Below are 16,759 nucleotides of genomic sequence, written 5' to 3'. Positions count from 1 at the left end.
TACTGGATATTAGCAAAAACAGGAGACTCAGAGGCTTTGAGTAATGTGAATGGTTGGTGGCTTGTGGGTTAAGGCTCAGCGGTGCGTGAGGGGCAGCCAGGTCTCACTCAGTATGCTAGAAATGGAAGTAGTGATGCTCATATTTAAACAATTACTTAACTGTCATAATTTATTAGTTGGTTTAACACTGACAAGAATGTGAATCCTTGGTGACAGCTGTGGATCAAAGGCAGGAAAGAGAATGCCCTCTAACCCTGAAAGTAAAATTTGTGTTGGTGAATAAGACAGGCCATGGAATCACTTTGCAATGTCCATCTCATTTATTGCATTTCCCCCAATCAATTATGAATGCAGTGACTGTGGCCATCCCATGCTTGGCTGCAGGAGACACCCTCTACACACACACACACACACCATTATCATGCAGGAACAGCAGGCGGTCCAACAGCACCACAGCCTCCACCACCGGTGCCAGCAGCAGCCGCAGCGAGTAGTACACCACCACCTGCAAGTGGCACCCTCCCTTCACAACGGAACCTTCATGAGCTCAAATTCTTCAAAAATTAAGAAGTCAGTTTGATAATGGATTAGTATCAATGAGCTTTACTTTTAATTTATAATCTGAATGTATATTACTGTGTATGTATGTGTAAGGCAGTTTATCTATCAAGTCAACCACTAAAATTAGATGTTCAAATTGTGCAATGGTGTAAGAGGAATATTTTTCAACCTGCTGCCATCTGGTGAGGTTATGCAAGGTCTCTTCACTTGTCAGATCCGCCTCAGGCAGCACCACATCCTGAAGCCGAGACACTGCCTGCTTGGCGTAGCTGCAAGACAGGGAGTAAATACATCAAATTGGTCATCACTACATTCTCAAGGTCTGAATATTACATGACTGTCATCATATCACACATTTCATGGCCTAATACTTTAATGTTGACAAAAATGTAACAACTGAAGGTCTAGTGATATAGGTAAGAAAAATGTCCCCTTGTACAGCCTTTAGTTTAACAAGAATGAAAAGATGTGACAATAATGTGAATGAGCCAACAAAGAATGAAATAGTGAATCATGGTAAGTGTGTGTGTGTGTGTGTGTGTGTGTGTGTGTGTGTGTGTGTGTGTGTGTGTGTGTGTGTGTGTGTGTGTGTGTGTGTGTGTGTGTGTATATGTGTGTGGTTGGAGATGAAAAGTGAAGTATCCGGGGAATTGATAAAAATAGGCAGCCCAAAGTGTTTACAAATGAAAATGTGAGGTCTGGTACAGAAAATGTGCTGAAAAGTGAAACATCCAGAGAAGTAATGAAAACAGACAGCTCAAGAAAGTGTTTATAAGTGAAAATGACTAATCCAGAAGAAAAAAATGATGCAAAGTGAAGTATACACAAAAATTAAAGCAGAAAGGTCAATAAAGTGTTTTAGAAGTGAAAATAAGAGATCCAGTACAAAAATAAGATGCTTTTTGGCAAGGGAGAGGATGGAGGAGTGTAAAAAAAAGCAAGAGCCATGCTTATGAACAAGGTCACATACCAAAGGAAGACAGACAAAGGAATAAAAAAAGTACCATGCAAAATAAGAGAGGATCATTTTTACTGAAATCAAGAGAATTGGGATGTGACAAAGTGTGTTCAGGAGCTATTTTTTCATGATAGTCTTGTGTGAATCTAGGAAAATGAAAATTGTAGCTTAGTTCTTTAATTCTCACGTGGAAAAGTCCATGTGGTTGGCGTTGTTGACAGAGCGGAGGCCAGCGTGGTAGTGATGCGGCCAGTGCTTCACCAGTATCTCCTCCAGACAGGCGCAGTAACAGTGAACCTGCCAGTGGTGATTTGATGTGTACCTCTGCAGTATATTTATGAACCACTGTCGACCTCCATGTCTGATATCTCTCTTGTTCTCACCACAGCCATATTTTTGCTCTCTCTCTCTCTCTCTCTCTCTCTCTCTCTCTCTCTCTCTCTCTCTCTCTCTCTCTCTCTCTCTCTCTCTCACCACAGACCCACTGTATGTTTATGAACCATGGTTGATCACCACATCCTCTCAGATATAATTCTCTCTCTCTCTCTCTCTCTCTCTCTCTCTCTCTCTCTCTCTCTCTCTCTCTCTCTCTCTCTCTCTCTCTCTCTCTCTCTCTCTCTCTCTCTCTCTCATACACACACACACTGAAATTCCCTGAAAAATGTAGATAAAGTTCTGACACATTTCACTGAATGGAGCAAGTTGCAAAATCCTTTCAGTTCATATTGTATGGCATTCTAAATGTATCATTTTACTTGATTTCACAAGTGATTTTTACCACATCAATTCCACTTTTCTGTAAAAATATCTGAAACTAACTATTCATGAGGCAGTGCCAGAGAATTGTAAGTATTATTTAGAAAACTCAGAGAATTGTAAGTATTATTTAGAAGAAAACTAAGACTACTGATTAAACATTGTTACCTGTCCCTAAAATGTTGTCATCACATTTCCATACCTTTGGCTCACATTACTAATGGTATTATCAGATTACTGGTTATAAGATTCAGAGATTCAGTAATAAGTATTGATATCACAGAACTTAAAAAAATATGTATAAATAAAGAAAATAAAGTGAAAATTTGTAGGCAAATAAAGCCAGCAACTATATATTAAATCTGAAAAGTAGGTGAGCATTTTTGGCTTAAATTTTTGTCATTACAGTAAGACTTACATCATATAAAATCATATAAAAATTATTCATAAAAAAATTGACCACTATAATCATTCAAGGAGACAATCCTTAAAAAAATCAATGAAAATCTACACTGCTCACACCACAGCACTGAACCACACCTCACCTTCAGGTTGTCGGTGCCAAGAGAGAGACGGTCGGTGTACATTTCCACTGCATGGCAGGCCACCTCCCGTGACTCATAGCTCAGGGCGTGGCCAGGGAGACACCTCACAAAGTTACTCATGGGAAAGCCGGGATTCTCCTCACTGAAAAGATCCAGGAATAAGAAAGACTAGATATGTATGAGTGCTGCTACTCAAGATACTTATCCTTCAATTTAGGATGATTTGTTTATTTATTAATTTTTTTACCATTCTTCAGGGACTGGTACTCTAAGTGGGCCTTTATTTTCACACTTTTTGTTGCCCTTGGCCAGTATCTCTCTTACATAAAAATAAATTAAACAACCATTTCTGACATGCTATCCCTACAATTCTCTCTCTCTCTCTCTCTCTCTCTCTCTCTCTCTCTCTCTCTCTCTCTCTCTCTCTCTCTCTCTCTCTCTCTCTCTCTCTCTCTATCTCTCAAGCACCCATCTGTTACCTGGCAGTGGTCAGCTTCATGTAGCAGCACCCCACAGACACCACAGCCTGGCACGCTGGCATGCTGGTAAAAATTCTGAGCAGGGTTGGTGCCAGGTCCCCACACGTGTGCAAGCCCAGGAGGCCACACACCTCCCCTCTTGACTGAAGATCTGGCCAGACCCCTGTGATAACCTGCCATGAGAATCTTGTCACACTCATCATTGCCAACATACCTAAATATGTAATGCTGTAATGCACACCTGAGAAAATATGATAAAAGAAGAACATCACCAACAGGATTCATTAATATCTATCTACACACCACGTTGACATCCCCTCTGAAGCTAATACTCATTCTCACAATCACAACAATAAACATTTCTTAAGGCTAAATTGCATACAAGTAACATCTGTCTATGCACTTGGCTTAGATGCTACATAAATGCAGGGCACCCAAACCACAACCACAGACATTACACATCCCTGCCTCCATCCTCCTACAGCAAAACTCTCTCTAAGCTCCCCCCTCCACCCTCACACATGCACCTACATCCCTATAAAAAGCTGCAATTTCTTCCAATAACTGCCCTCTTACACCAGAAATCTTAAGAACATCCACCCTATCTGACACTTTCCCTAAATACATGAATATTATATACAACTTTTCATCTTCCTGTAAGTACTTTGTTATCATCCAATTACAAAACTCTGATCCACACAACCTTCCCCCTTCCTGAATTTTAACTTCCTCACTGATTTCCACGTCAATTGCTTCCATCAAATTTTCAGTCAAGATTCTCGCAATGACTTTTCCTGGAACTATAAGTTATCACCTGTAACTATTACTCAATTCTACACCCTTTACCTTTATATAATGGCACAATAACTGCCTTCCTCTACCATTCTTGTTTGTTTTTAATGATGAGCAAGGAATATGAAGGTAGTATTCTCTGTACTGGGCTGTAGAATGCATAATCAATTCATCGTCTTAACACGGGGGGGAACATCAACAGCAGCAGCTAAAGAATATAAGAAGAATGCAGAAAATGACAAGCTATACACAGCCCCTGCACTACTTTGATGCACAACAGTTGCCTCCAAATTGTAGAAGAAATTATTACTTTGTGACCCATGGCTTCTTGGGGCTTCCACATCCACTGAGAGCAATGATGTGTTAAGGTGTGTGTTGAAGGATGGAGGGGTGAGGGATAAAAGTTAATATACTGCTTGAGATCCAAAAATAAAATAGAAACAACAGTACAGAAATGTTATTTTGAATGATCTATATGTTATCCCTCCTATGGTAAACTCTGTAGCTCCCTGCCTGCTTCTGTATTTCCATCTTCCTATGACTTTAATTCTTTCAAGAGGGAGATTTCAAGACATTGTTTAATTTTTGATGACGGCTTTCGACTCTGTTTGGAGACTGGCACTTCATTAGGCCTGTTTTTTATTTCCTTACAGTTTTGTTGCCCTTGGCTAGTGCTCCTCTTACATAATAATAATAATAATAATAATAATAATAATAATAATAATAATAATAATAACAACAATAAAAAAAACTCTTACTTGATGAAATCAGAAAGTCAAACCTTGGTGAAGGTGTGTGGGTCCATGTTGGGCTGGAGGTGGCAGACAGCATGCCGGGGTCCAGGGGGCAGCAGCGGCAGACTGGTGTTCTTCCTGGTCATCTTCTCAACAGCCTTCTCCAGCTGATGGTCAAACTTGCTGTTAAAAGGTTTGCTTTTAAGTTATAAAGGAGCAGAATGAATGTTTTTTTTTGATCAGTAACAATGTATGTATTCACCTGTCAATGTACCAAGCTGACACTCTCAAGAAGACCCTCCCCCTCTCTGTGCGGTGTCTCATCACAGCAACACACTTACTAAAGGAGAGAATCCTCAGTTCCCTCATTCCACTTCCTTTCTTTTTCTTTTGTGGCATACACAGAGACACATACTATATGCTCTGAATTTAAGGGTGAATATGTACATTAACTAGCTAGGCCACCTGCAGCACAAGTAGAACAGATCACCTATACATGTTATTAGTTTCCTTACATGCATCGACTTTACTGTTGTTACATGATCTCAGTACTGGGCAAGGTCAGCAATGTGAATACAGAAAGGTCCTATTTCTAAACAAACCTTGCTGGAGCCATGAACAAAAACAATCAAATAAACTTAAAATATGGAGGTCTGATATCAAATAAATTCTTTGTTACTCTCTTGATCTTTACCTCCACTGTCTAATTTGTTCCTAAAACAACAAATATGCAATACCTACATAATAAGTAGTTGCACTCCAAGTAAACACTAACACTCCTCTCGTGCCTTATCACAAACAATCTTTCCAATGCACTTCTTACCGAGCTCCATCAATGAATTTATCCTCTGCCTCAAGACAAACGACTCTCACATCATGTCCATAGGCCAGGAGTCTTGAGAGGTGGCCCTGCCCCAAGCCAACGTCCACCATGACTCCATCACAGACACAGCGAGCCACCTGGGCCGCCACGATGGCCAGGCGAGCCACCTCATGCTGCTTCTTTGGCTTCAGGTGGCGGCGGAACACGTGCTGCAGTAACTTGTGTTGTCCTGCAGCTGTAGCCAACAAAAGTACAGTTCATGGATGTATAGGAGTGAAACTGTGAGCATTCTTAGTAAAAAGCTAAGGTGTGCAAACCAGTCACAGGATTGTGTCATGATTCCAAACCCACAGGACGAACATTTCCTCATAAACCTAACTTGAATAATCTGGTAAGTAATTTTCATCTCTACACAGACATGTCATCTTTTCTTATTTTACGACTACTTCTTTTGTTGGTTTATCTTATCCACTACCATAATAATGAGCCAATATATTACCTGTATTCAATTTCTGATTTATTTTCTACATTACGTGATATCTCATGATACTCTGGTTTATTAAGTTTAATGCTGCCTGTCTGGACCTGCTGACTGAGGTAGTGCAGGAGGGGGTTCACAGAGGACACAGCCTTCCGGGGCAGGCTGAGGGCATGGGATGCAGCGAGGAAGGCCAGGAGTGACAGGGGCCAAGCACTCTCCTGTCTGAAACATGAAAGATTTTTACATGAATATGATATAAAATGTACTACTGAAGTACTTGCAAACATCTCTTGTTGAAGGAAGAAAGTATGATACACAGCTTTGTTATGATCACCACAACTTACTTAATACTTGCACCATTCTGCAGGAATGAGGCAAGGTCACCAGGACTGAACTTGTCAAGAACAGCTGTCCACTTTGGGTTCAGTCGAGACCACAAATCTTCAGTGAAGAAATCCTGGGTAAAAAAAAAATTTACACTTAACTTTCATGTGAACCAGCAGTCAATGACTGAAACAGATTGCAGCCAATCTCTTCTTAGAGACACTCACGAGATATGTAAGTCTACATGGAGATTTCAGTGTATGTGTAGACTTGTTTTGGTATTAGTAATCATAATAATAAATAGAAGATAGATATTTTCTTGATTATTTTCATCTTACAGGGAGAGAGACAACCAGTAGCTGAACTCCTAATAGGGCACTCAATGTATAACATGACACATTACTTAGCAGGCCATAACAAACCCCACTATGACAACAAGTACAAAACTGATAACCTTGACTCACCAACACATATGAATCCAAAATGTTTCTGTTGAGATCCAGGAGCTGAACAGCCTGGCTGGTGTAGTTCCTCCAGCCCTGCACACTTGCAGCTGACAGGTGGACATACTGGTGGCTCTGCATGGCTGCTGCAAGGAGCAATGAGTTTATACATGTTTTACTGCCCTTTACCAACCAACAAGAATGTAATTTTCTTCTATTTACTATATACAGTAAACCTCTTATAGCATATTATATACTACAAAATTTCTCAATGAAAGAAAAAAGTTAATATTCACTTTCACTGATTAAGTGGACCGAGTTAAATTTATCATTTTGAAATAAACTGACCACTATAACTGCTATGGGAAATGTGAGGACTGTGAGGCATATACAGATAATCAGTTCATCTAGATAAGGCATAAGGCCTATATAACGAGTTACGAACAATGGAAGGCTACGACATAGGCACTAGAGGTGAGGAATTAACAAGTCTTTTATTTCCCCGCCATGCAATACTAGAAAAGCAAGGCAACACTGCACCTGCACACCATTGTATTTACCCCGAATCTCTAATAACTGCCCTGGATGATGCTGGTGTCAGCTTACTGGTGGACGGAAAACAGACGGATTACAAAAGAACACGAAGCTGTGAAGTACCAGTAGATTGTTTAAGTTAAGCTTGTTTCTTTGATAATTACCTTGGATGATACTTATTACACCACGGGAACATTGATAGTAGGAAATGGGTGGTTATGTGGTGGAGCTGCCTTCACATTAATCGGGATAATGACACTTTTCTCCCCACCAGCGAAGCGTCACCAGCTGTTTTGTGTACATGTGGTTTTGTATGTTCGGCCCCTGTGTTTTCGGCTGTACTGAAATTATTTCTTTATCTTTCCTTCTTTATAATGATTTCAGTGCACACAGAAAATTAAGGAAAATGAGATCAAATATATAGATGTTTAAGAGATCTGAATAAATTTTCTGCTGAACAAGAAATATATCCCGCCTAAAAATAATGTTTATTTGTGATTCTTAGATATATCTTATTCGTAAAAGTTTTAATGCAAGCATAGAATTATGGAAAATATCTTAAAATACATCAGTTGTTTTAAGGGTAACAGGCCACTATGTACCATTGGCTGCTGTGTACCACTGGCTGCTATGTACCATCCATGGCTGCTATGTACCTGGCTGCTATGAACCATCAGTTATGTACCATTGTTATCATAAACAAAATACAGATAAATTAACAACTTATGGAAAAGAGAGAGAGAGAGAGAGAGAGAGAGAGAGAGAGAGAGAGAGAGAGAGAGAGAGAGAGAGAGAGAGAGAGAGAGAGAGAGAGAGAGAGAGAGAGAGAGAGAGAGAGAGAGAGAGAGAGAGAGAATCTATGATAGCCTACAAGAAATTAACTAAGCACCAAACAATGGACAACTTAGCAACTCCACTGGACCTACTCATTATTTGCTTTGAAACTCCAGTGGACTTTTTATTTTCTTTGAAACTCCATTGGACCTGCACCCTCAGTTATCCTTCTGGTATTGCACACAAAGCACCCCTAAATACAACAAAACTCACCCAAACCACACTCAAAACACCCCTAAATATAACAAAACTCATCCAATCACACCAAAGACATGGTTAACATCCAAACACACTCAAAATACCCCACAACACCCAAATGTACCCACAAAACTCACCCAGAAACACACAAAACACATATTATTCATCCAAAAACATGCTCAAAACACCCCACATCACCTCAAAATATCCATAAAACTCACTCAAGCATACCTATATCATGCTGAAAACATCCAACACACTCAAAACACCCTGATATACCCACAAAACTCATCCAACACAACCAAAATACACTAAAAAAACACCCCACAACACCCTAGAATACCAATAAAACTCACCCAAAACACACTCAAACATCCAAAATACACTCAAAACACCTCAAACTACCCACAAAACTCACCCAATCACTCAAAACAGCCAAAACACACCCAAAACATCCCAAAACTCATTCAAACACACCCAAAACATCCCACAACAGGATACGCCCAAACCACACTAAGACGCACCCAGAACACCCCACACAGACTCAAATAAAAGACCCGACACACATCCAAACTCACCCGAAACACTTGAAACACCCTAAATAAACTCATAACAAACTCACAACACCTTAATATGCCCCCAAACACCCAAAACATTCCACAATATACTCAAAACACTTAACAAGACTAAATACACGTAAAATACACCTAAAAACATCCTAAGCCACATTTTAAACACCCTAAATTCACACAAAACACAGATATAATAGCAAATATACATCCTAAACACACTTAAACATTCACAAAACACTCCACAACACTCCTAAATACATCTAAAACACACTTAAAACACCCAAAACACATGAAATATTACAGAGAAAAAGCAGGACAGGAAGAAAAACTAAGCTAAACATGGTCTTCTTGGTATTTACCTGCTATGCCCCCTCCTCCTTCTCCTCCATTTCTCCTTACTTCTTCCTCCTCCTCCTCCATTTACCTATTTTTCTCCTTCTACTACTACTACCGCACCCAGAACACCCCACACAAACTCAAATAAAAGACCCGACACACATCCAAACTCACCCGAAACACTTGAAACACCCTAAATAAACTCATAACAAACTCACAACACCTCAATATGCCCCCAAACACACCCAAAACACTCCACAATATACTCAAAACACTTTACAAGACTAAATACACATAAAATACACCTAAAAACATCCTAAGCCACACTTTAAACACCCTAAATTCACACAAAACACAGATATAATAGCAAATATACATCCTAAACACACTTAAACATTCACAAAACTCCTAAATACATCCAAAACACACTTAAAACACCCAAAACACATGAAATATTACAGAGAAAAAGCAGGACAGGAAGAAAAACTAAGCTAAACATGGTCTTCTTGGTATTTACCTGCTATGCCCCCTCCTCTTTCTCCTCCATTTCTCCTTACTTCTTCCTCCTCCTCCTCCATTTATCTATTTTTCTCCTTTAACTACTACTACCGCACCCAGAACACCCCACACAAACTCAAATAAAAGACCCGACACACATCCAAACTCACCCGAAACACTTGAAACACACTAAATAAACTCATAACAAACTCACAACACCTCAATATGCCCCCAAACACACCCAAAACACTCCATAATATACTCAAAACACTTTACAATACTAAATACACGTAAAATACACCTAAAAACATCCTAAGCCACACTTTAAACACCCTAAATTCACAAAAAACACAGATATAATAGCAAATATACATCCTAAACACACTTAAACATTCACAAAACACTCCACAACACTCCTAAATATATCCAAAACACACTTAAAACACCCAAAACACATGAAATATTACAGAGAAAAAGCAGGGCAGGAAGGAAAACTAAGCTAAACATGGTCTTCTTGGTATTTACCTGTTATGCCCCCTCCTCCTTCTCCTCCATTTCTCCTTACTACTTCCTCCTCCTCCTCCATTTATCTATTTTTCTCCTTCTACTACTACTACCTACATACCTGAACCTGGAAACACCTAGAAAAACACTGGAAATTACGGTAAATACTGACGAGGAGACACTGTATCCGAGCGAGTCCCAGGACCATTGATGACGTCACAGGCGGGGGCTGCCGGCGCCCCGCTGGCTGACGTACGTAACGTATTTTATTTCAAAATTGACCCCTAGAAAAAACGAAGCTAGGGTCGAATGCCTTATATATTCTGACTTGACAATTACTTTAACTAATATTCACAATATCAAAACATCACCAGCCTGAGCAGTTGTAAAGAAATATTAATATTAAATATGTAAAAAGTGTTGAATCTTTGACACCATTAAAATCATTGAAAAGTCCACCCATTTCATTTTACACCAATAAAAAAACACTTTAAAAAATCTGAACTGTTTTTCTAAACAATGCAAAGTTAGTTACAAGCTAAGATATTCAAATAAAAAATCCACAAAATGACAAAATCACCACTTTTAACGGCATCAAAAGCTATTTTAGATTCCACACATTTAGCTCATCAGAAACGCAAAACACTTTAAATATCATAAACGATTTTTTGATGCAATAAAACCTTCATTACAGCCTCAAATAAAAGAGCCAAAAACCGGGGTGGGTAAATTTCACCGTAAAAACGGTCCTATATTTATACAAAAAACAGCAGCAAATTCACCACATTTACTTAACTGAGGCAAGAAACGCACTTCAAAAGCAACGAAATATTTTTATAAATCATAAAAACTTACTATAGAAGCCAAATAAAGTCATTCAGAAAAATTCAAAAAAATATTGGAACCCAACAAGTTGGCTCAGGCAGCAGTCCATCATGGCGGCCCTCGGCGGAGATCTTTGTGGGGTAGCCTGCGGCCATGTTGCCTTAATTATTCGTTCATGAGACCAAAAGTAGGCAATGGTGGATTTATCTGACCAGCAAATATGAAGGCCAGACATATGGTTCCATCTTATGACATGTTTGGCTTACAGTAAATGAGAGACGAAGCAAATAATGGCTGAAAACACTGACGTCCTGCCTCTACCTTAGCAGACAGCCTGTTTACAAATTAACGAATCTTTCATTATTTGCCTAAATCTCCAAGTTTCCAGACTCAGATGTGAACAAACTCTAAAAATAAGTCAACAACCTTAAAACATGCCTAAAAAAGACGAATAATAAAACCTAAATAAACGAGACACTACAGGGAGGAGGAGGATGTAGTGAAGGCAGGAAGGCTGACTGAGGTGAGGCTGGCACCGCTGGACTCACCTTACGTATTCGTGCCTCTCTGGTGCTGCTTGGCGGTGCTCGGTACAGGGAAAAGCTGCCGGGAATACGGAAACACTGGTTAATAGAGCGTGTGGGGCAAGACTGACCAGTGTTGACCAAAACAATGTAGCCAGCCAGCCAGCCACCCGCTCTCCCTCCCCAGCGCCACGTATCACTGCTCCAACCACATTCACTATTACACACACTAACACTCACTAAAGGTGACATGTTATCAAATAATATGTCATATAATATCCTCACTTCCTCACTTCCCTTTCCCCACTCCACACCCACTAAGACTACGTGATTATGAAGTAAAATTTCACTCACTGCTGCACCGTATCACCGCAGCAAACACGAACGAGCGCAGGATAGACTCAACTAAAATGCTTCTCTCTCTCTCTCTCTCTCTCTCTCTCTCTCTCTCTCCTCACGACTGTTTCTCAAAGCCAAAATGATAATTACCAGGGTTTTCAAGAGTGTTTCTCCTGTTAATAATATAGAAATGTTGTAGATATGTCACTAGAACTGTAAAAACACCCTTAAAAAACTGTATTACTTCAATGACAGCCTTTTAAAAGCAAATTTCTCCTGTTAGTAATGTAGAAACTATGTTAATCTGTCACTAGAACCGTAAAAACACCCTTGAAAACCCGTGTAACTATTGAGAGAGAGAGAGAGAGAGAGAGAGAGAGAGAGAGAGAGAAAGAAAGAGAAAGAGAAACCGATGCATTTTTTTAACTTGTGTGCTGAACTCATGGATCATGCTGAGGACTAAGCCTGTATTAAATCAGTGTATGCTGAATTCTATTGATTGTATTAGTTGACAATACAGTTTTATTTATTTTTTTTTCATTTTTTTCGTGTTTTATATTTTAATGTAGTTTTATTACTTTTTTCTTACAATATTAATTTTTATCTCCCTACTTGGTAGCTGGTATGTAGCAGCCTTGTTTGGTACATATAAGCCAAAGCAGTGGTTCATAGGAGCCGGTACATAATAGCCGACGGTACATAACAGCTAGCATTCGTTTTAAGATCTGAACAAATTTTCTGGTGAATCAGAAAATATCCAGAAATTACTTCTTTGTATTTGTGATTCTTATATTAATAACGTGGCAGATTTAGCAGTATTTTACTTTTTAATCATAGTGGCTTAACCCTTTTCCTGCCGTGGTCATCTATCGTTAAATCTATCCATAAATCCATCTATGGATATCCATAAACTGCCTCTTATTGCTTCCAGTACGCTTTCCATTACCTCCAGTATCCTCTCAGCATGCACTCCATTGCTTCCATTATTCCTGCTTGCTATTAGAGTGTTCATGCTGCAGTGTCTTTTAGTATTAACGATTGTTTGGGTGTTAACGAGAGTTGAGAGACGGGGGGTAGGGGCAGGGGAGGGCGAGTGGAAGACCTAACAGTAGTGATCCAAGATTAACATGAGGGTTTATAGCAAGGAACGTATAAGAATAATGTAGAATCCTTGGTTTATAGTCATTTCCCGACCTCTAAAGAAGAAGAAGAAGAAGAAACAGGTGAGAACAGGTGTGCTCGTTGTTCTTCCAGCAGGTGTAGTTACTATCCCTCCTACAATGCACAGTTTGCAGTTGACTAACAAAGATAACGTCAGTAGTGAATAATGAATGGTTAACTTACCGTGTACGTATGTATGTTTGTGTAGAGCAGTGACATTTCCTTAATCACCTGTGCCTGCTTTGCCAGACCACCTGTGACCCTTGCGCCTTGGGCCTATCACTTCCACACTGGTTAATGCTTATGACCTCATCCCTCACGATCATGTTTATTTATTTATTTATTTATTTATTTATCTATTTATTTTTCATCAAGTTAGTGTAAATCGTCTGGGTAAATTTGTGATGCAGCGCAAAACAAAGCCACCACACGTGTTGTACATTGAGTATTTCATCACCATATGTGCATAATTTAGCTGATCCGTGAGTAGCCGCTATTGGTAAGATGAACCCATGTCTGTTTCAAACTATTTTTTTAAAGTTTTGACAAGGTTATATCAATTAAATGAGTTTCTCGTCCCATGTTGAAGGTTCAGTAATTATATGGAAGTAAATGTAAATAGTCATTCTCTCAGATAATTGCATCGATACATGTGGCATTAGTGGCACTGTAAAATCACTTCCTCATCACTGAATACTTAATTTTCCTGTGAATAGGCCCATGATTAGTGTTGTGATCTCTTGCGCATGGAGTCCCAGACAAAGAAAGCCAATGTTGGTGCCCCGTATTTAAGTCCATTAACTAACAGGATGATAAAACGAACTGGATTTCTATCCTGCGCTACTATAACTAGCAATAACAATAATGAAAAAAAATAATTAGTACAGTGATAAAACGAACTGGATTTTTACCCTGCGCTACTGTAACAGCAATAACAATAATGATGGAAAAATTAACTAGTAGGGAGATAAAACGAACTGGATTTCTACCCTGCGCTACTGTAACAAGTGCAATAACAATAATGATAAAAGAATAGAAATATAAAGATTACACATGCGCTCACTCTCATTCCTCGATTAGAGTGGGAAGCGTGGTCGCCGCGTCAGGAAAGTCACGTACGTCGTTGGTCATATTTTTACGCGGGAACTGATTTTTTGTCCCTCATGCAGTGGTAGGGTGAAAAATGTGGAAAAAAGGGGAAAGGAGGAAAAAAATTGCTTTGTGTGTTCTTGTTTTTGTTTTTATGTGTGTGTGTGTGTGTGTGTGTGTGTGTATTTCCTGTTTCTTGTATACTTTTTTTAATCTATTATCGTTATTTACTAATATCTTCTTGATTTTCAGTGAGAGAGAGAGAGAGAGAGAGAGAGAGAGAGAGAGAGAGAGAGAGAGAGAGAGAGAGAGAGAGAGAGAGAGAGAGAGAGAGAGAGAGGATCATAAAGTTTACGTGATGTACAGTATTCACATGTAATACTCTCTCTCTCTCTCTCTCTCTCTCTCTCTCTCTCTCTCTCTCTCTCTGAGCTGCGCCATTTTGTTCCTTCCACGGGCTAGCGGTGGTGGTGGTGGTGGTCTCGTGGGAACTGGTTGAGCGGGGGCAGTGTAGTACGTGCAGTATTTATTTACCCGTGTTGTTCCTCCCTCGCGCTGTTTTGCCTGACAAGTGATGGGTATATTCGTGGACTATTTAGCTTTCCATTGTTGCCCTCCTTATCGATGTATCTTAATCTTCCTTTAATCTATTTTTATTTTCCTCTTGTAGGTCTGTGATTTATTTATTTATTTTTTGTGAGATTTTTGGTGTTTTTTTCGTGTTCTTCTCTTACTTTTTGTTCTTGCGTTTTTTTTTCTATCGTCTTAGTTTTGTGATATGAAGTGGTTTGCGCTGTTATATTCCTGGTTGAAATAGAGGAGGGAAAGAAGAAGAAGCAAAGTTATTGGAGATATTTTTGGCTAGATGCCAGAAATCACGAGGTGAGTTAGATCTTGAAAGGTTTTGACATTTTCTGTTAATGAAGGAGTTTTTGGCTAGTTGGAGAACAGACTTGGCATGGTTCCGACCAGAAATATAAAGTCCATGAGATTCTGGTGATGGAAGGCTTAAGTACCTTTTGTGGGCCACCTCTCTATCATGTATAGCACGAGAACAAGCTGTGTTAAACCAAGAAGGTTTAGAAGGTTTAGGACGAGAAAAAGAGTGAGGAATGTATGCCTCCATGACAGACATTATCACCTCTGTTATGCGCTCAGCACACAAAGACGGGTCTCTGACACAGAAGCAGTTGTCATTCCAAGGAAAAATCAGCAAAATACCTCCTCAGGTCCCCCCAACTAGCAGAGGCAAAACGCCAGAGACACCTTCGCTTAGGAGGATCCTGAGGAGGGATTGGAGTGATAGGACAAGATAAAGATATGGGATTGTGATCGGAGGAACCCAACGGAGAAGAAAGGGTGACAGCATAAGCAGAAGGATTGGAGGTCAGGAAAACTACAAGAATGTTGGGCGTATCTCCAAGACGGTCAGGAATACGAGTAGGGTGTTGCACCAATTGCTCTAGGTCATGGAGGATAGCAAAGTTGTAGGCTAGTTCACCAGGATGGTCAGTGAAGGGAGAGGAAAGCCAAAGCTGGTGGTGAACATTGAAGTCTCCAAGAATGGAGATCTCTGCAAAAGGGACGAGGGTCAGAATGTGCACCACTTTGGAAGTTAAGCAGTCAAAGAATTTCTTTTAGTCAGAGGAGTTAGGTGAGAGGTACACAGCACAGATAAATTTAGTATGAGAGTGACTCTGTAGTCGTAGCCATATGGTGGAAAACTCGGAAGATTCAAGAGCGTGGGTACGAGAGCAGGTTAAGTCATTGCGCACATAAACGCAGCATCCAGCTTTGGATCGAAAATGAGGATAGAGAAAGTAGGAGGGAACAGAAAAGGGGCTACTGTCAGTTGCCTCAGACACCTGAGTTTCAGTGAGGAAAAGAAGATGAGGTTTAGAAGAGGAGAGGTGGTGTTCTACAGATTGAAAATTAGATCTTAGACCGCGAATGTTGCAGAAGTTAATGAAGAAAAAGTTGAGGGGGGTGTCAAGACACTTTAGGATCGTCGACAGAAAGGCAGTCCGACCTGGGGACATTTATGGTCCCCTCCCCAGATGGGGACTCCGAGGCTGGTGTAGGAGTCGTTATAATGATTTTAAAATTTTTGAGTGAAGGGTTTGTGGGTTATTAGGTGCTTGTAGTTTTGTGTGGAGGAGAGTTGTCTTTAGAGGGCAGGCTGTGACTGCCCCTTTGTGTTGTGAGACACAAAAGGGAAACGTTCAGTGAGGTCACAGCTGGGTTTAATGATAAGTTCACAGCACCCCCTGAACATTGCTTTAGACCTCACTGGGAGTAATTGTCGTTTCGGCAGGTGCCTACTGCCTCCTCCTGTGTATATATACATATACAACCATTCACCCTCTCATCCACCTACCCACCCACCCACACTCCTACTTACATCACATTCATTTATTCATCCACCTATTCTATCATCCATTCACTAACC

The 16,759-nt window shown here is 39.9% G+C and overlaps 1 protein-coding gene across 1 annotated transcript; it reads right to left on the bottom strand.

The window, feature by feature from the left end:
• Nucleotides 1-155: 155 nt before the first annotated feature.
• On the bottom strand, nucleotides 156-11,709 carry LOC135112434 (methyltransferase-like protein 25B). The gene is made up of 14 exons (XM_064026896.1): nucleotides 10,394-11,709; nucleotides 6,918-7,042; nucleotides 6,474-6,586; nucleotides 6,148-6,351; nucleotides 6,028-6,056; nucleotides 5,649-5,883; nucleotides 4,873-5,008; nucleotides 4,274-4,299; nucleotides 3,300-3,581; nucleotides 2,821-2,962; nucleotides 1,707-1,816; nucleotides 731-830; nucleotides 415-505; nucleotides 156-254 (listed from the first exon to the last, which is right to left on the bottom strand). Exons 1-14 carry the CDS (start codon nucleotides 10,452-10,454, stop codon nucleotides 163-165), a joined length of 1,746 nt encoding a protein of 581 aa, XP_063882966.1. The 5' UTR covers nucleotides 10,455-11,709; the 3' UTR covers nucleotides 156-162.
• Nucleotides 11,710-16,759: the final 5,050 nt, after the last annotated feature.

The sequence above is a fragment of the Scylla paramamosain genome, chromosome 23, assembly GCF_035594125.1.
Source record: "Scylla paramamosain isolate STU-SP2022 chromosome 23, ASM3559412v1, whole genome shotgun sequence".
NCBI classification, from domain to species: domain Eukaryota; kingdom Metazoa; phylum Arthropoda; class Malacostraca; order Decapoda; family Portunidae; genus Scylla; species Scylla paramamosain.
The sequence above is the reverse complement of the archived record's forward strand: the minus strand, read 5'-3'. Positions and strand labels throughout refer to the sequence as shown.

Bases quoted from the DNA above. Each gene is read 5' to 3' on its own strand.
- LOC135112434 (XM_064026896.1), bottom strand. From the start codon at position 10,454: ATGGAGGAGGAGGAGGAAGTAGTAAGGAGAAATGGAGGAGAAGGAGGA. The intron at 4,300-4,872 runs GTTTGACTTTCT...TATATTCTTTAG, and splicing joins ACCCACACACCTTCACCAAG to CTGCTGCTGTTGATGTTCCC. The intron at 1,817-2,820 runs GTGAGGTGTGGT...CACCACTGGCAG, and splicing joins TTGGCACCGACAACCTGAAG to GTTCACTGTTACTGCGCCTG.